The sequence below is a fragment of the Macrotis lagotis genome, chromosome 1 (assembly GCF_037893015.1).
Source record: "Macrotis lagotis isolate mMagLag1 chromosome 1, bilby.v1.9.chrom.fasta, whole genome shotgun sequence".
Classification (NCBI taxonomy): domain Eukaryota; kingdom Metazoa; phylum Chordata; class Mammalia; order Peramelemorphia; family Peramelidae; genus Macrotis; species Macrotis lagotis.
The window spans coordinates 648828486-648848017 of NC_133658.1; the positions used below are offsets into that span (position 1 = coordinate 648828486).

The window sequence follows — 19532 nt, forward strand, 5'->3', positions numbered from 1 at the left end:
CTGTTTTCGAGAAAGGAAAAAAGATGATCACTTCAAAGATAGGACAACTGATTCAATGAGAATTATTATAAGGGTTGCTGGGGTTGGGTATTCAACTCTCCTCAAATTACTGGAAGCTGATATGGTCTCTCTCTTCAATTCCATGCTTACTTTTTTAGGGTGGGATAGGTGGGAAAAAAGCTGAAGATTGACTTTTGGGGCAAGGTAAAGCAACAGGTTGGCACTCAGAAGATGAAAGCTTCATTTATGGCTGTCCACCATTCACTGTCACCTTAGATTACAATGATTAGTCTTGATTTCCTTTTCATTGAAATCAGTAGTGCCCAGGTAATTCTTATAAATCACTCAAGGAAAGAAAGTTTTTCCTCTGATGAACATACTGCTAGTAGTCACCAGGTAAGTGGTCACTTACTAGAGGTGTAAGCATGAACAAGTACCTTCAACTCTCTGGGTCTCAATTTCCTCATTTATAAAATGAAGGGATTGAAGTAGGCAATCTATAAGGTCCTTTTGAATTTTAAAGGCCTTTGATCTTATTGTTATATTTTGATTGGCAACTTTTCAAATATAAGCTCAAACATGCACATTGAACTCCAAGATCACTTGGTCAATCCTCCTTGGGTGATCCAGTGGTTTTCCTCAAAGGATTAAAGCAAGAGTCAGAATCTTGTCACTCTTGTTTTCAAGATGGATAGATCATAACATCCATAACTTTAAAATAATTGACTGTCAAATCTAGATTATACATGAATATTATATATTATATATTATATATGTATATAGTTTAATATCTAGCTCAGAAGGAGGGGAATATTGCTTTCACAATCTTAAAGACATTATCAAGGAAAATAGATTAGAAAGGTACTAATTAACACTACTCATTATTTCCTATATTTTTACTTTCAAATGTAGCCCAGGGGAAGACTTTGTAAATGAAAAATTGTAGTCTCCCTCTCTCAACTTAGGAAAGGTAAGAAAAAAAACAAATGCATGTTAATATAGTAAAACTGATATTGCAAGTTCATTTTCCATGACTTATTTTAAACTGGTACTTTGTATTATTCTGGAAAGTAATTCCATCTCCAGGAGGGAATGAAGAATAGAGAACTTCTTTGAGTGAATCAAAATGAGAAATCTAAATAGTCCCCTACCACCACTCCAATTCCCATTGAATCAAGATCTTTGGTTGGTTATATTCTTCTGAAGTAGTAAACCCTGATTGTTCAATGCATCCATATAAGTAGCAATTCATCCCAAAGTCCAGTTAACATTCACTGACCTCACAAAATCCATATGATGCTATCAGTAATATTAAAAACCAATATTTATACAGAGCTTTAAGGTTTGTAATGGGTTTTATCTAGGTATTTGAGCCTCACCAAAAAAATTAACCTTGGGAGGTAGGTACTGTAGATTTTATCCCTGTTTTACAGATGAAGAAAAAGAAGTTCAGAGGGTATAGTGATTTTCACATGATCATATAGCTACTTTTTAGTGACAGAAGTAGAAGCTAAACCCTGGTTTCCTGATTCCAGGTCCTACATTCTCTATACTACATCATTATGAACCTTCCCAGAGTCAGGAAGACATGAGACTTAGGTCTACTTCTGACACAGCTATTTTGCCTTCCATGAATCATGAAATCTCTCTGAGGTTCAACTTTTGTATCTGCAAAATTTGATTCTCATCTCTTATAATAGGAAACTGCTCTAAAAAAATTGCCCAAGATTTGACTGAGTTGAATTCACACATCTGAGATCTTGTAACAAATTTTGGTTGATTCAATCAGTCCTAGAAGGCAATGGGATACATTGTAGAAAGAGCACCATCTCTAGAGTCACAGTCCTCAGGTTCAAGTCACAATCTGTTATATTTATTAGGCCTTAGTTTATACATATGAAAAAGGATGTGGTTAACTAGTTGACCTCTGAAGTTTCTTCTAGCTCTGGATCTGTGATCCTAGTTGGTTTTGATTTTAAGAATATATTACAAAGGTCACACCCAGGAGTTTGAGGTGTTTTTAGCCCTGACCAGAGGTTCTTAACCTTTGACTGCTGCTGGAGCCTATATCCTCAAAATGTTTTTAAGTGCATAAAATAAATAGGGTTACAAAAGAAATATATTGAAATACTGTTACCTAATTTTAAAAAAAGTTCATGGATCCTAAATTAAGATCCTTTGGCTTGGAAAAACTCTTAGAGGGAGCATGATTTCTCTCTTAAAGCATTTGAAAGGCTATTCTATAGAAGCAGGATTAAAAATGATTATAATACTTGACCTAAGAGGGGGGAAACTAGAATTAGAAGGTAGAAGGGGTAGTAACAGGGAAAGAGATCAGCTTAGTTGTAAGGAAGACTTTCATAATATTGAAAGTTGTTCAAAAGGAGTTCCCTGTCCTTAGAGGACTTCTAGCAGAAGTTGGATAATATCCAACTCAGGATGTTATAAAGGATGGTGATGTCCTACATAGAGGTTGGGTTATATGGCCTCTCCAAGGTTATTGTCTATTCTGAGATTCTGTGATTTGGGGTCCTGATTGAAATCTACAGAATCATGAGGGGAATGGATTGTTTTCCAAATCCTGGGGAAAAAGGCCTTTCTTCAAACTTGAAAAAGATTAGGTCTTTTTGAAATAAAAGGACAAATAAACAGAACAGCTCCTTTGCACTATAAAAAGTAAACTTGGGAAACTCATTATTCCAAAGGGTGGCACTGTCATTAGGTTTACAATAAGTTTAAATATATGCTTGGGATTTTAGCACAATTGTTAAAGGAAGTAAAGGATTTTTAGGGCATGTCCCTGACTCTTTGAGATCTAACACATAGAGGACAATTTTCTTTCCCAACATTCTTTCCTTAGGTATCTTAATTAGATTCAGAATAACCATAGTTTAGGCCATATTTGGAGGCTTCTATTCTTATGCCTCCATTAGTGTGGATAATTGAGAGTTGACTGCATGTTCACTTGTTTGAGGTTTTGTGTGTAATGTATATCTTCACATTTTAATGGTGAAGTATTGAAGAAGGAACAGAATAAAATCTTTTCCCTCCCTATACTGTCTGATTAAATCCCCAAAGAATTCCAAAACATGTTTGTCTGGATTATTTCAACCTGGAAAAATTAGAAAGTGTGTTTTTTTTTAAGATTTGTCCAAGTTCAGTTACAATACAAATTGAGCCTCCTGGTCTCAGGACCAAAAACTAAGGTGTGGTTCTCCCAAGTCACACCTGTGGTCCCCCGTGAGAGGTGATGGGCTGGGGCATCAAAGGACTTACGCATTTTCTTGAGCTGCCTCTTCAGCCTTGGAGACCTTCCTGTAACAATAAATCATCTCGATGAGAAGCCACAAAGTGAGGAAGACCAGGAGGATATACATCATGATTTCTGAGACCACCGAGGTGAAGTCCTCTCCAGCTAAGAAAGACAGAAGACACTGGTGAAACTAACCCCTTTGGCTCCAAGTCACACAATACAATCAGATGTAAAAACCAAGGGAGTTAGGAGTTATAGAGGACCTGGAAGGTGGAAGATGAAGATAAATATTAATCCATACATCTAAGGAATACTGAAAATGATAAGTCAGTCTAATAAGGGTCAGATAAGTGTTATTACTAGAAATATCATAGTTCTTTTTATTTCCTTTCAGTTTTACTTGTTTTATATTGCTAGAGGCAGAGAGTAGGAGCATGATGACTGAAGTACTTGTTGCTCATGTCTGGGTCCTGTATTCTCTGAAGCTATAACAACATTAGGATCATAGTTAGTGACCTTAGAGTTCTCCTAGTCCAACTTTCCTCATTTTACTGATAAGAGAATTGAGACTAACAAAGGTGAGTTCACTTACTTAATGTAGCACAAGTAGCAGACCTGGGAATTCAAGTCCTCTGGTTCCATAATTCAGTCCTCTTTCCACTAACTAAGCTTTCTTCTTCCACTCCTGAAGACCACTTAAATGTGAATCCCTATTCATAAACTGGGCAGAAGTTTGGACCACACTCCCTCCAAGGGCTCTTCCCTCACTGGGTCTCCATAACCACTTTTTTTATAGAGAGTGTGGTACTGAGGATCCCAAGGAAGGATTAAGGGATCAATGAAGGAAAAAGGAAAGGAGGGACAATTTGTAAGCATGGAGTCTTTTTGGTCTACCAAGGGGAAATAAGAAGGGAGAGCCCATGGAAAGAGTCTGAATTATGAGGTGGTCATTGAAGGGAGAGGACAGGCTTTTCAGCTCCTCAGTCCTATGATTCTAGAACTGAGTGCTTTGCTCAGACTTTGATCTGTTTGATTATTTGCTCTGATTCACGATGATTTCTTCCACATATGAAGGTCCAGAGGGATTCTCTGAAGAGAGGAACAGAAATAAATAAACAGAAACAAGAAGGGGTCTGATTGGCTGCCTATGAGAATCACTAGTTCATCATTTCTGCCTTGGCATCAGCAGAGGGAGCTGGCTACCCTAGGGAGTTAGCATATGTGCTGAAGACAAGAAAAAGATACTAGATCAGTCAGATTGTAATTTTGCTTTTTATGTGCCTGTTTCCCCCTCTCTCTTAAATTTATTGACCACTATTCTTTTCAAGAAAGATTTAATGCTAAATAACTTTTGGTATGATAGAAAGAACATTGAATCTAGACTCCCATTCCTAACCAGAATCTGACACTTGTTGAACATAATCAAGGACAGGGTACATCACCTCAGTTTCCTTATCTATCAAATGTTGATAATAACGATTACAAAGGATTATTGTAAAGAAAGTGATTTGTAAACCTTAAAGTTCTCTATCAAGTTAATTTTGTATTAGCAGAGAAACTGGTGAGTTCAGGCAGAATTCCTGAGTTTTATTTCTAGAAGGAGTCTTGAAGTTACTTTCATCCTTCCCTCATGCTCCGTATCCCCTCATGGTCCTGTTTCTCCATTCAAGGGCAAAGATAAAATGGAAGGAGATTAGGAATAGGCCATCTCAGGCAACTAAAAGAAAAGGAATTATAGGTTGGTCTAGAAAAGACTGCATATCAGACTTTTGGTAAGTGAAGAAGGAATTTTTTTTAATGAAAATGAGCAATAGTTCTCTGTTTCCATAGTGAACAGGGGAAGACATATATTGTAGTGAAAGAAATTTGGGTTAGACTATCAGGAGAATTTACCAGCTAAAAGAAGCTGGTATATTTATAAGATTGTTTATTAATGAAAAAAACCCTAAAAAAAGATTGCTTATTAATGGCAATGCATTACCAAGGGAGGTGTAGAAGATGATTTTTTGAATATTTCAAAAGAAAGTCTAAGGAGTCATTACTCTAGAAATGATTTGGGGGATGGTGGTAGCCTACCTGCCTAAAGTCCTTGGGAGATGGGCCAAATGACTTTTTAGCCCCCAAATTTAGTAATCCAGAAGAAGGGAATTATAAAGGGGAGGCCTTGGGAATCCTGAAAGAATGATGGTTACAATAGATACCAGAGAGGTATTGATATTTTGGTTCATACTCATACCAGTGACAGATCATGATTTTTTTCTGAAGATAAGAGCCTAGAAAACAGGCTAAGATCAATCTATATTTAACCTTCTAGCTAGCAGCTTCCCCCTTCTTGACAGAGGAAGGCAGTAGTTAGGGAAAGGATCAGAGAGCCAACCCAATCTAGCAGCTGGAAAATTGCCCATTAAAGAAGGTTGGTATACTAGTTATAATTTGAGATAGTTCTCTTTTTCTATTTTTTTAAGCTTTTCATAGACTTTCATGAACTGGGATTCCACCAGCTGCCTTTGGAGAAAGGGTCCCCTTGTATAGATCCATTCTCTGAGCTTACCTTCCTCAGTGACTTTGAGGGGGATCAACCTTGTAGTCTTCACAAAGGGACGATGTGAGTCAAATTCAAACTCCCTGGAGACATTGCAGGTGTAGATACCAGAGTCATTCAGGGTGACATTGAGCACAGTGAGGGAAACATCCTGCAGGTCTTTGCTCCCATTCCACTGCAGACGGCCTTGGAAGGGGCTCTCGACTTCCTGTTGTCCATTTCGGAACTCGTAGATCTGAAATCAGAGAGACAGAAAGAGGAGAGAGGTCCAGAGGGGACAGATATAAGGTGAGGATTGATGAAGGCATGAAGAGAACAGATGTAAATGGGTAGAGAAGGAAAAGGAGAAGGCAAAAAGGAAAGAAAAATATAGATGAGTAGAGCAAAGGTAGATGGGAAAAGGCAGTGGTAGAGGAAAGCAAGAAGAAAAGAAGGAAGTGGAAGGACAAGGTCAGATGTTGAGATGGAAAGAGATAATGAAGATTGAGGAAAGGAAGAAATTAGAAAAAAGGGGGCTCAAGGTCTATATTTAGAGTTGCAAAGGATCTTTGAAACATCTAATCCAAATCCTAGAAATTTAAAGAAAAAAATGACTCAAAGAGTTTATATCCAAGGTCACACAAGTATTAAGTAGCAGAGCCAGAATTTAAATTCATTTTCTTGGACTCCAAATCCATTAAATTCAAAATTGTGTCATTTTGGCCACTCAGTAATGAAAGGAAAAAAGTTGGAAACATAAAAGAGCATAAAAGAGGTGTATGGTGAATGTGGCTGGGTGGATAGGAAGAGGAGAAGAACAAGAGAGTTTTGAAAGAATTCAGAGTTAGAAGGGACCTCAGGGTCCATTTGGTCCAGCCCAAACCAGAATTCTTTGGTCATCATATTGAAAAATTTGTCAGCAGCCTTCATATGAAGTTCTTTAGTAATAAACCTATCTATAGGCCTTTAGAGGTCCTTGAGTTCTACAGATTAAATCTTTGGCTATCAAAGCTGATCCTTTAAGCAAAAGTTGCTGGATAGACCCAAGTTCTTCCAGAGAAGGCAGAAAAATTGTCATCTATTTTGTGCAAATTTGTGAGGTTTATTGTGAGGCAGGTGATTGTAGCTCCAAAATTCTAATACTTTCTAATCCCCAATACACATCTTCTGCCTTAGAGGTTCTTAACTTGAGTTTCACATAGTTCTAAATAATCTGTGAAGAGATTTCAATTGTTCTGTGAACTTGGATAGGGGAAAAAAACATACTAATGTAATTAACCTCCTTTGCAATCCTAGTTATTTTATGATATTCATTGAAAACATTATTCTGAGAAGCAAAAGGTTTCACAAGACTGTCATAAAATATCTTAAGAACCCATGCTCCAGACCTACAATTCCCTATTAATTTGAGATGGTTAGAAAAATATTTATCATTTTCTGGTCCTTTACACTTCATCTGACCAAGCCTATGATGTTGGTGTATTGCTCAAATGCTCAAATGTACAGGGAAAGGAAAATGGTGTTAGTGTTCTAGATATTTTTGTTTCCCTTGACCAGGTGTTTGGCCTCTGTCTCCAACTCATGGTTCTATATTAGTCAAGTGAAAGGCACAAATTACAGATTCTTAGTGTATCACTATTGAATACAATTGTCTCTGGACTATAACATATTAGCATGAACCTTTGTGTTCAGAGTTGCAAACAAATAAACCTATGGGAAAATCAGCATTTTGCTATATTTAAAAGGACAAAATCTTTTGCATTAATCACATCTCACATAATAAACCAGAAAAGTTTTCCTTCAACCACTGTAAAGATGAATAGGATAGAGGAGTTTGGAGAGTACTTTTCAGGGTTTTTTCCCACCCTTAATTAGCTTGTTTTACATGGGAAAGGTTGTGGAAAGAGCAATCAGGAACCTGAGCTCTAATTCTGGCTTTGCTCCTAGCAGGTTGTGTTATTGAGATTCACCCTCTTGGGTAAATGCCAAATTTCTCATCTCTAAAATGAAAAGGTTGAATTAGGTAGTCTTTCAACTTCAGCATTCTTTAAGTCTAAATAGAGAAGGCTAGGGTCTGTACATCTATACAATTGTACATCTGTAAATCTGTCCATCTGTCCTTCTGTACATCTAATCAACAGTACATCTGTACAACTGTGCTTTTGAAAACCCTAGCTTGAAGGCAATAGTTGAAAAGAACCATAATAATAAGCGTTTATGTAATGCCTTAAGGTCTGCTAAGTGCTTTAGAAAATGGTGCATTTCTATTTTGTAGATGAGGCTGAAAGAGATTAAGTGGTTTGCCCAAGGTCATTCAGTAGATGTCTAAGGTAGGATTTAAATTCAGGTCTTCATGACTACAAGTCTAACATACTAGCAATTGCAACATATAGTATCTCCTGGAGGAAATTGTTTTTAGATCCTCGATGTAGGTTAGGAAGAAAGGGATAAGTTAAATTCCAAAGGGAAAAGGAAAGTAGAAGAGAACTTCAATATTAGGACATATAGTCCATCTGTCTTCATGTCATATAGATGAGAATTCATTTTGTTTTTAAGGTCTCAAGTCCCTGAGAGGAAGGGCAGTAAAACGAGGTAAAATTCAAAAAGATCAAAATTCTGTTCAACTGCTTGCTTGGGCTGGAGACTTTGTTAAGAGGAAGTATGATGTAGCAAAACACAGATTGGAGTTGAAGAGAGAAGACCTTTATCAAGGGTTCAAATCTTGACTCAAACATTTACAACCTAAATAAGCCTCTTTAACTGTGTTATTTCTCATTTGTAAAATGAAGATATTTGAAGTAAGTATATAACTGGATTGATCTAAGGACTATAAATTCATAAACCATTATGACTGGAGAGGAAATGAAACTGGGTTAAAGATGAATTTTGGGAATTCACTGTGGCTTAAAATCTTGGCTCAATTGCACCAATACTGTCAATTAGTCACACACAGAGAGAGAACTGAATGTATACAACTAATGTCTTCTCTTCAGAAGTCAGCAAAATAATAGAAGAGCCTGTGGCTGTACATACAAGGAAATCTTTACCGCCCTCCGGTCTGTAAAACCATTCCACCACAGTATTGGCTGTCACTTCTTCCCTCTTCATGCAGGAGATGCACCGGAGTTTCATATGTCTACCCTGGACTGCTTCTGTCTCAGAAGGGACTTCCACACAGACTGGACAGCAAACATGAACTGGAGAGGGAGATGGAGAAGGGTATTTAGGAGGTGGGTAGAAAAGAGGCATTGGGAAGGGAGACCAGAGTAAGGGGAGGGAATAGAGGGAAAAAGAACATGAAAAGATTAAACAAAGACTTGGAAAATTAGGAGGGATGCAAAGGTAACCCAACATTCAACAAAACATTAAAGTACATGAGAAATACAATGAGTACAATGTTAGATGGAAGGCAGATAAAACTATGTACAACGTTGTAGTGTTCATTATCTCCAGAAATATATACAAAATAGCTATGATTTTTCAAAATTTCTTAATTTTCTCTAACCTTGGTGAGGCTTCTCTTATAACTGAGAGTCTGCTGTGTACCAGGAGGGTCTTCTTTGGTATGAATAAGGCTTATAAAGTACTAAAGTCACAGCTGCCCTTTAAGGTGCATAGAACATATTTTATTAAAATATTACTACAATTTTACAAATGGTGAAACAGTGTCAGAGAGATTAAATGACTTTGTCTTTACTTTAGACTTTAGAGGGAGGTTTGGTATAAGAAAAATGGGAGAAGAATTCTAGTTGAAAGATACAGAGGACAAAGAAGAAATAGCGAAGAAGATTTGGGGAGATTGGAGAATACCAGAGATTGAATTTGAGGATGGAAATTTATGAGTAATCAAGAAGTCAAAGGGAGACTGGAAACTGAAGAAGGATCAAAGCCATCGGATAAGGCTTCTCACAGAAAAAGGATTCAAGAAGAAAGAAAGAAAGAAAGAAAGAAGCAGAAAAGAGGAAAGATTTGAATTGAAGGGACAGAGAGGAAAATGAAGAGAGAGGGAGAGGCCTGAAAGAAGAGAAAGAGAAACAGAAGAAGAATGGCTTGGGGAGGAGATGGAAGTCTATCAGGGAAGGGAGAAGAAGTTAGATGTGACTCCCAACCTATTTGAACAGAGTGGACAGTATTTGCCCTTTGGCATTGGCTAAGTAATTGTCATCTATGTTCAGATATAGCCTGGTCTCCCTACTAGAAGAGACAGTAAAGTTGCACCTCAGAAAATGCCTCTTTACTTCTCAGACTATCAGGGAGAATGAAGCATCTTTTTTAAAAAGTGGCTTTGCCTCTGTGACTCTATTTCCCTTTCTGTTCCTTTCTCCTTTGCCATATCTTGCCTTTCACCTCTCCATCCTAACAGGAAGGTGGACATTCTGACCTGCATGGAGTAGTGCAAGGTGGCAGAATATAATGAAAGGGAAGGAATAGAAAGCTTTGAAGACATATGAAGTAAAGGGATACTGAGGGTGTGATATAGCAGCTATTTGATGATCTGACAACAAAAATAATGAAATCTACTGGGGTTTTTTTTGTTCATGGATCCAAAGAACCTTACAAGATTTATCAGACTGGATGACTCAGGTGATTGGCATGGTCACAGATATACCAAAAGGAAATCCTGAAAGCTTTGCTATAGACTAAATCATAGGCAAAAAAAGAGACTTTATCAGCAGAGGTGATGTTCAATAAAAGTAAAGATTTCAGGAAGATAGATTTAGAAATTTAATATCTAGCTTAAAAGGTGATGTCTGAGAACGGGATTTGAATTTCTGGACCATATCTTAAATTATCGAGGTGACAAGTACCAGCATCTGGATGGAATACAACAAATAAGAACTATTCAAAATGTTTGCCTAAAGTTTGCAAATCTAATTAAAAGGGATTTTTATTGAAAAGGAAATTGGAAGGATAATAATGTTGATATATAAATATATAGATTTATTATAAATTTATATATGAATTTAGTATATATTCAATGTAGTCTTTTTTTTTTTTTTAAGAGAGGCAATTAGAGTTAAGTGACCCAGCTGATTTGAAGTCAGGTCCTTCTGACTCCAGGGCAGGTGTTCTATCTATTGTGACATCTAGTTGCCCTTTTAAAATATTTTTTCTATTTAAATATATATATATATACATATATGTATGTATTTGTATATATATGTGTGTATGTATATATACATACATGTGTGTATTTTATATATACATACATGTATGTATTTGTATATATATTTATACATACACACACATATATATATACATATATATGTGTATATATATATATATACATACCCATACATATATCCACTGGGTTAGATGCCATGGAGATTACAACTCATATATGCCTACCCATCCCATATTACTCTTATATATCTTCCCAAATTTCAGCTGTATGGAATCTTGCTTATGTGCTAAAGTTATTGCCTTTGTTTTGATAATTTTGTGGATAGCAATGGAGCTTATAAGTTGCCCTTGGTTATCCCTCCCTCTTGCTTTATGGACAACCCACTTCTCTGATGATACTACTTTACCTGTGTAATTCCACTTTGGTCAGGTGTTGCAGCCTGCTCACATTTACTGTATGGCTTTTTATTGTCCTTTGGATTATTCTCAATTCCAGTTCTTTGAAGAATGAAGAATTCCATGATTCATAGCAATGTAACACCATCAGAATTAGTGTTAAAAGATGAGGGAGAAGTTTGAGGTCATTAAAACAAATCAGCAGCACAATTTTTCCAAAGTAATTCCTCATCCTAATCAGTTTTGGGTTCAGTTAATTGTCTATTTGTTTTGTTTGCTTAGGCCATATGTACTGGTTGTGGAGTTTTATATCTTGTCCCTTCAAATAAATATCATAGTCTGTGCATTCTTTATCACTTTGCTATCCCTTTGTGGATAGTCAGGCTCAGCTCTTTTCAGTGATTATGAATCTCATTTATGTAAATAATTTAGTAATAATTAACTATTGTTTTGAGTTGTATACTGTATTATCATTATTTTTGTAACACTTTCTATTGTATATTAATGCCTCTTTTCATAAAATTTGTGTGACTCTTTAAATAACTGTATTCTAATTAAGTCAGTTTTTTCCCCACTTGGATTGTCCAGTCTGCCAGTGTACAAGGAAATGGAATTACCAGCATACTTACATTTAGTAGTTGCTTAATACATTTCATTTTTTAGGTTTTTGCTAGGCAATGTGGTTAAGTGGCTTGCCCAAGGCCACACAGCTAGGTAATTATTAAGTGTCTGAGGCCAGATTTGAACTCAGGTATTCCTGACTCCGGGGTCTGTGCTCTATCCACTGTGCAACCAAGCCACCCCGCTTAATACATTCTTGTTGACTGATTAAATGACTCAGATTTTATACATGGGCCACTGCTGCAATGAACAGAATAATTGGATCTTGATTGGCTCAGAAAAGTTTTTAATGGAAGAGGTGAGTTTTAAAAGCAGTTTTGATCCTCCTTTGGAAAAAAGTCAAGATTTTGCAGAGGTTGAAATTGGGAACAATGTGTTCATGGAGAATTGATAGTGGAACTCAGAAGTCATTCAGTTCAACCATACCTGAAACAAGACCTCCCCATCACTCCTTTCCAATTACAAAATAATCTTGTTGCCTTTTTTTTGAAGCCCATTCCATTTCTGGAATGTTTGTTGTTAGAACAGAGAGAATAGTAGTAGAACTCAGTCTTGAGAAAAAAAAAAAACCAAATCAATAAGTAAGCAGTCAGTCAGTTTAATGGTGATTATACTCAAAGTGGAAACAGTGACATGTATCACAGAATATAAAGTTGTTTTTCATTCCATATTTTTCTTTTACTAATGAAGCATATGTTTTAGAGCCACTCTCTCAATCCTATTTACACTGGGAGATTAGCTACCCAAAAGGGAGTCACATTTCTCCTTTTGGATAGAGAAGACCCTAAGGGATTTAGAGTGATTTTGTATTGCCATAGTTCACATGTTCCCTACTGCTGTGCTAATCCATTTGATTATTAGGACGCACTAACTAGTCATCTAAATTTAATTAGACTTTAGATATTTGCTATGATGGCAACTTTGATGCAAAACAACTCCTCAAAATCTGTGATATATTCTCCTACACATTCTTTCAGAGACCATGGTAGAGTGGACTCAAGCTTAGAACTCATGTGCCTTAAAGAAGGTAACTCACTGTAAAGCTACTGCAAATTCTTTTGCTATAGTATTTAAGATCTGTACTCTTAGGTACAAATTTGTTTTCTTCCGTGCTCCTGGTACAGTCTTCAATGTGCATGCAAAAATTACTATCAGATGTTGCCAAGTGATGAGGGTGGGCTACCAAGATCAAAGCTAACACTGGGTCTCTTCTCCTATTCTCCAAATGACTCCTTTTTATGGGTTTCTCAGCTGGATCTCCATTCACTTGAATCTCTCAGTTACAAGTTGGCTCTATATTTTATGGACAACCCAGAAGACACGATCAAATTTCTTCATACAATCCAAATAGAGTTCCCAGGCACTCCAATTCATCTAAATGTCTTTCAAAGATATTTACATTGATCAAAGATTTTATCTACTCTTAAACTAAAACCTAAAACTGATTAATTCATTAAAGAAATGCCCCCACCCCAGTTAAAGGTCATCAGTTAAAGTATCAGAGCACAGAATTTTGATGCTTACTTTAATTGACATAGGGTGCTTACTCTTTTTTTGGGGGGGGTGCTTACTCTAATTGGCACTGTTTAGGTCAAAAATTCTTAATCTGGGGCTCAAGAAGTTATTTTTTATAAAATGTATTTTGATAACCATATTTTAATATATTTATTTCCTTTGTTTTATATATTTAAAAACAACATTCTGAGGCAAGATTTATGTCATCTCTGAATTTGTAGTACTGGAGTTCTTATTGTAAACCAAACAAATTTCACTGCTTCTCTTCTCCAGGTTGAATACAGAGAAATCAATTGAAAGACTGTCCTAGAAACTTCACTCATTTAACAGAACTATATTGTACTTACTTCATAACACAGATAAATAAGAAAGAGTATTGTGCTAGACATCAGGGGAGACTGAGAGTTTAGAAAAGACATTGTCAAAGACCTCATAGAGTTTTTCAGTCAATCTAAAGTATCCAATTGTCTCTCTCTCTCTCTCTCTCTGTCACAGTTACCCTATTCTGATGTTTTGCCATTTACAATATATACATTGTCCTTGTCCATATACTTCTTATGTCTTCCCATGTTTCTTACATTCATTTGAGGGGAAGATTGATTGTACTATGTTAGCTTGATCATAGGGCAACAAAGGAAAAGACCATGCCAAATAAAGAAATCAGGGACAAGAAGATTCATCTGCACTTTAAAGGGAAAATCAAAACCTTAGAGCAGGAACAAGTGAAATATTAATCCAGCTATTATACTTTTTTCCTTTTAATGTTTTCCACACTGATTCCAGAGGACTAAAGATGAAACATTACATCCATTACAGAGAGGTATAGACTTGGGTATAGAATTTATTTATATATCTATATATCTAGAAATTGCTAGATAAATGTATTTTATATATTCCAATATAAAGATCCATTTACATACACACACGTATATGTATATGTATATGTATATGTATATGTATATGTATATGTATATGTATATGTATATGTATATGTATGCCTATCCTGGGCATCTCCAGTCATCTTAATACATATCTGTCCACTGGACCCAGATGGCTCAGAAGGAGAAAGTGAGACTGATGACTTTGCACAGGTCTGCTTCACTTAAATCTAGCTCACTTGCATGTCATGGCATCACCTTTCTGATGTCATGGTCTTATGAGAATTAAGGACAAACAAACGACTGTATACAGTCTTTCATTTTATCTAATACTAATCCATGCATACACTGTGGGTATTTATGCAAAGCTGTAAATCTTACTAGTCTAAACAGAAATGGATATGAAATCAGAAAACTTGATTTTTGAATCCTGGCTCTCCTTATAACCTATGTGACCTTGGGCAATTTACTTCTTCTTTCTGGGCTTCCATTTCCTCACCTGAAAATGAGGTGATTGGATTGGGTGACCTTTAGATTCCCTTCTTAATCTAAATCCTACTAGTTTCTGGGTGAATGACCTTAAAGAAATCATTTGTTCTTGAACAAATCACTGGATTTCCTATTGCCTTAAGTTTCAGTGCTGAAATCTGTCTGCTTTAGCAGGCTTCTCCTTCTGTCTCCAGTGTCTCCCTCTTCCTTTGGTGAGTTTCTCCTACAACCTACATTTTGAGACAGGGCCCAGACCAGGCATACTCCACTCTCTGGGCTTTGCTACCATACCTTCAAGTAGGTATCTTAACTCCACCCCCTCAACTTGATTTTATATGTTGTCTTTACCCATTAGAAGATAAATTCCTTGAGGACAAAGACTATTTTTTTTTTGTTTCTATCCCTAGCATGGTATCTGGCATTCAGTAAGAGCTTAACAAATTCTTGGTGATCTTCCTAGTCACTGAAGTAAAGTCCCAAGTAAAGGTGGGAAGGGGAAGGGGAGGAGGAGAGAATGCCATGTGGATGCTATTGATGAAGTCACTTTATGAAGGTACAAAACTTACCATAAGTATAGTGTTTGACTCCCTTTATGGTATCTCACCCAAAATATCTATTTTTACTGTTTTTACACAGAATTGATTCCTTTAGAGCTTAGTGTTAAAAATCCATATTAAAATGCAAATAGTACACAGAATTGGTGAAAATCTTGTCACCATTGACCTTTATAAACCATCATACAACACCACAGCATGAATTAATCAAGTGAGGGACAATAAGAGACAATCTTTTCTATTTCTTAAGTCTGTGTTTTTTAATTGACTGTCTCTTAAACCTGGATTATTCTTCTTCCTTATCCCCTCCTACTGATTTCCCTAGGCTCCAAGTCTAGGCTAAAATTCCATATTTTGCAGGCTTTTCAAAGTCCCTCATCCTGTTGATGTTTTCCTTCTGAGATAATCTTCCATTAATACTGTATATATTTTGAACATAAAACTTTTGCATATTGTCTCTTCCATTAGAATGTAAGCTCCTTCAAGGTAGGAACCACTTTCCCCCCACTTTCTCTCCAGCATTTAGTACAGAACTACAAGCCTTGATGAATATTTGTTTACTGATACAATAATAGGGCAGTTGTAAGAACACTAGAATGGAAGTCAGATACTGAATTCTGGTTCTGATTATGCCACTAATTTACTGTTCTTGGGCAAATCAGTTTACTTCCTTAGAGTTTTTCCAGCTGTAAAATTAGAGCTAGATAATTTCTAAGGATCATCTTAATATTTTATGATTCTAAATTATCCAATCTGTTACTTCACAGGACTGTGAAAGGATGAAACATAAGGCAGATCTGGTTTGATGGAAAGAGATAAAAAGATTCAGAGAATAGGCTGATGCCTAGCAAGGCAGGTCTGTGTGAGGAACCACAGTGAGGCTAATGGGCATCCAGATGGAAACATGGGGCTACTTGGCTCCTAAAAGTGAAAGAGATCAAAAAAATAGAGGAGGAAGACTGAGAAGACAAAATGGAATTCTATGAAGAACAACGACCTGTTTTGCTATTTTACTAGGGGTCAATACTGCTGGGAAAAATTATGCTTGGCTAGGGATAATTTCTTCTTTGAAGAAACATGCAGCAAATTAAAGGAAAGGGTTTTTTCTCTTGAGCTTTGTGTGGAAAAACCAACTGGGGAAGGGGCTACTCATCACATATAAGGTGACAATTCTCCAGCTGGAGCCCTTATGCAAATGGAATGAAATGTTTGAGATGAGGCTTTCACTGAGATCCTGCAGTCAGGATTTCCTCAAACCACACCTCCCCAGTACTTCAGTTTGGTAAATCATTGTACAGTTTACAAGGCAGTAAAATGATTTGACTCAGGGTGAGCAGAGATGGTTGTAGCAGACACATTTGCCTCACAGAGCTTTTCTTCCAAGCATGTAACTGTTCCAGCAACAGCCAGTATTTTTCATCATTCTGAGCCTCCCTTTTGAAGCCTTAATATCCCCAAACAAATTCCCAGTCTTAAGCCATAAAGGCAGGTGAGATCATCAGCAGCCTATTGTGTCTGCTCCACCTCTAGCCTTAGGTTTTATTCTACTGGGGATGGAAGCCTGCCCTCTGGGCTGTCTCTGATTCTGCTTTCTCTTGCCTAGGCTGTTTCCTCTCTGCCTCATCAAGTATTTTGTACAAAAGAAAACTCGGCTCTGCCTCAGCTCACATGAGCAACCATATAGGGCTGGCAGGCAGGGTCATCACTGAGACCTGACAAAGAAAAACAGAGGCAGAGAGGCTATTCCTGTTGGCATGTCTACCAGTGCTACAGCAAAGTCAGCTTCATGCCATTCAGGGTAATACAGTCCAACATATCTGGCTTCAAATACAAGGGGACAGGTATATCCATATATAGTCAACTGCCCATAATCAGTTCTAATTCAGGGAAGTGGTTGCATAAAGAAACTAAACAATACATGATCTAATAAATGTTCCTGTTTGTCTTGAGAATTCATAGGCACCCAGGCAGAGGGACACATTTAGGTAAACAACAACACATTTTTAGATACAGCTAATTTCAAACTCAATCCACTTTTTTTTCTGGATCAGACTATTCAGCACTCCATTGAGTGGTAGAAGGAGACTCAGAAAAATTATGAAGACCACCACAGAATCTTAGAATGGACAGTTGTGAGTTGATTATATAGTTTTATAATATTTTAATAAACACTCATTCACTGTAAAGACCCTAGAAACTCACCGTCAGTTTCCAGGAAAATAAATGCTATTTTACATTTTTTTCCTGTTCATTTAACACCTATAGCAAAAATATCTTTTTTCATCATCCCTCTCAACCTTCCTTAGAAGAAAACAGATGCATCAATGGATGATGCCTTTTCATTCAACGACTGCATCCATATGCCACATAAATATATATATATATATACACACATGTATATACAGGCTACATACATACATACATACATGTGTATGTGTAGGTAGGTAAACATATAATTAATACAATATTTGTCCAAATGAATGGGAGTCATCCATTGAAGATATAAACACACACGTTAAAATAAATAGATATGTACATTTTACTGCCCAGCCACATTACTAAAAGGATTGACTATTTATTAGGAATGGGATCATCATGAAATCACTATCACTAATGTGATTTGGTCAATGGATATGGTTTAAACCTTTCCAGAGAGGAAAAGTGAACCCTCCTAGAATGGTAAAAGGAAGGAGATGAGAGAGGAAAAAAAACCCCTCCATCCCCCATTCTCAAGAACGAGGATTTCTTTTGGCAGAGATACATAAACGGGGCTCAGTCAATATTTACTGTTATTAATATTACTAATACTTATTATTATTGTCAATATTATTATAGTTATCTGTGTCTAGCATGGTAGGGGGCCGATACTTACCCCAGCAGATGAGCATGAGGGAAGCCAGAGGAAACAAGCTACTGAGAGCAGGCATCTTTCTCAGACCCTGGCCTGATCAAGGGTTTCTCTTCGACTAGGACTGCACCCCTTCTTTCGAGGAAACCTCCAAGGATGAAGTCCCTTAGGAAAAAAGCTCAGACAGTTGGACTTTTTGCAAGTAGGTTTCAACACGTTGGTGCAGCTTCCGAGCACTTTTCAAAGGCAGCAGTCCTTCTGCCCCCACCCCAACCCCCCAAATCTCCCGCCCCCTCGGGGCTAAGTCCTTACTTCCTCGGAGTAGTTCAGCTAGTCGGAATTTTCTGGCGGTGCGGCTCAGACCTAGTTCAGAACCGCGGACAGTACCTCGTCACCTCCTCCACCACGCCAATCTCGGTTCCCTCCCGGGCCTCTTCTCTCTCCAGGCTTAGCTTCGGAGCTCAGCATATAGGCGGGAATGCTCCATGCTTTCCGATGACACCTCGCCACGATCCACCTCTCTGCTCTGACTGGGTTCGGTGGAACCCCGGGAGCTCCAGTTTCATCTGCCCAGCCCAAAGGCTCTCGCTGAGAGCTGCGGAGCGGCGCGCTCCTGGCCTTCGAAGACTCCGGGGCTGCTCGTCGGAGCTGGCGATTTCTCTTCAGTCTGTCCGTCTGGTTCTTTAATCCCCAGGGGGTCCTGACAGGCTAAGGCTCGAGGAGAAAGCTCTGGGTTCTACTGGGGATCCTTGAGAAGGAGAGGCGAGGGGGCGGGGCCGGGAGACAGGGAAGTAGCCAAGCAGCCCCTCGTTCTTCACTCCCCGGGGGGTACTCGATGACCCCTAGTGACAGGTAGTCCGAGGGAGCTGCCCAGCTCTGAGCTCTCCTAATCCTGGAGTGCTCACTCAGCCTTGACATGCGCAGGCAGCTCCCCGCCCCCACTGCCTCCCTGGGCCCACCCCCCTCTTTGCACTCACTCCCCACACCCATAGAGATTGCCACTCCTACAGAGGAGCACACCAATGAAGAGCCCTCCTTCCCCTCCTCCAACCCAAGGCCAGAGGGCGGGGAACACCTTTCATCCAGACAATTTTCCCGCTATCTCTGTTCCTCTGCTCTCCATCAGTCAACCACACCCTCCTCACTGCACACACACACACACACACACACATCACTTTAGACAAATCCACATTTGCACTCATGCACACATTTACTCTCTTTACTGGGAGAACGGAAATCTTCTCGAGGTAAATGATGTCATCTTCGATGTACACAGCACATAGATTCCCTCCCCCCAATCACATCCCTCTTTTATTTTCATTTCTGCTTGATT

General features: G+C 37.9%; 1 protein-coding gene across 2 annotated transcripts in view; it reads right to left on the bottom strand.

The window, feature by feature from the left end:
* Positions 1-19106, bottom strand: part of SCN3B (sodium voltage-gated channel beta subunit 3) — a 27647-nt gene extending 8541 nt beyond the window's left edge. Inside the window, exons 1-5 of one of the 2 annotated variants that reach the window (XM_074215329.1) lie at positions 18512-19106; positions 18224-18364; positions 8808-8971; positions 5805-6030; positions 3277-3415 (exon numbers count right to left, since the gene is read on the bottom strand). In XM_074215329.1, the coding sequence (XP_074071430.1) occupies positions 3277-3415; positions 5805-6030; positions 8808-8971; positions 18224-18278 (584 nt within the window). In that variant the 5' untranslated portion in view covers positions 18279-18364; positions 18512-19106. Of the gene's footprint in view, positions 1-3276; positions 3416-5804; positions 6031-8807; positions 8972-18223; positions 18477-18511 lie in introns of those variants that run through there. The other variant, XM_074215328.1, reaches the window with a different exon arrangement.
* Between the last annotated feature and the right edge of the window lie 426 nt (positions 19107-19532).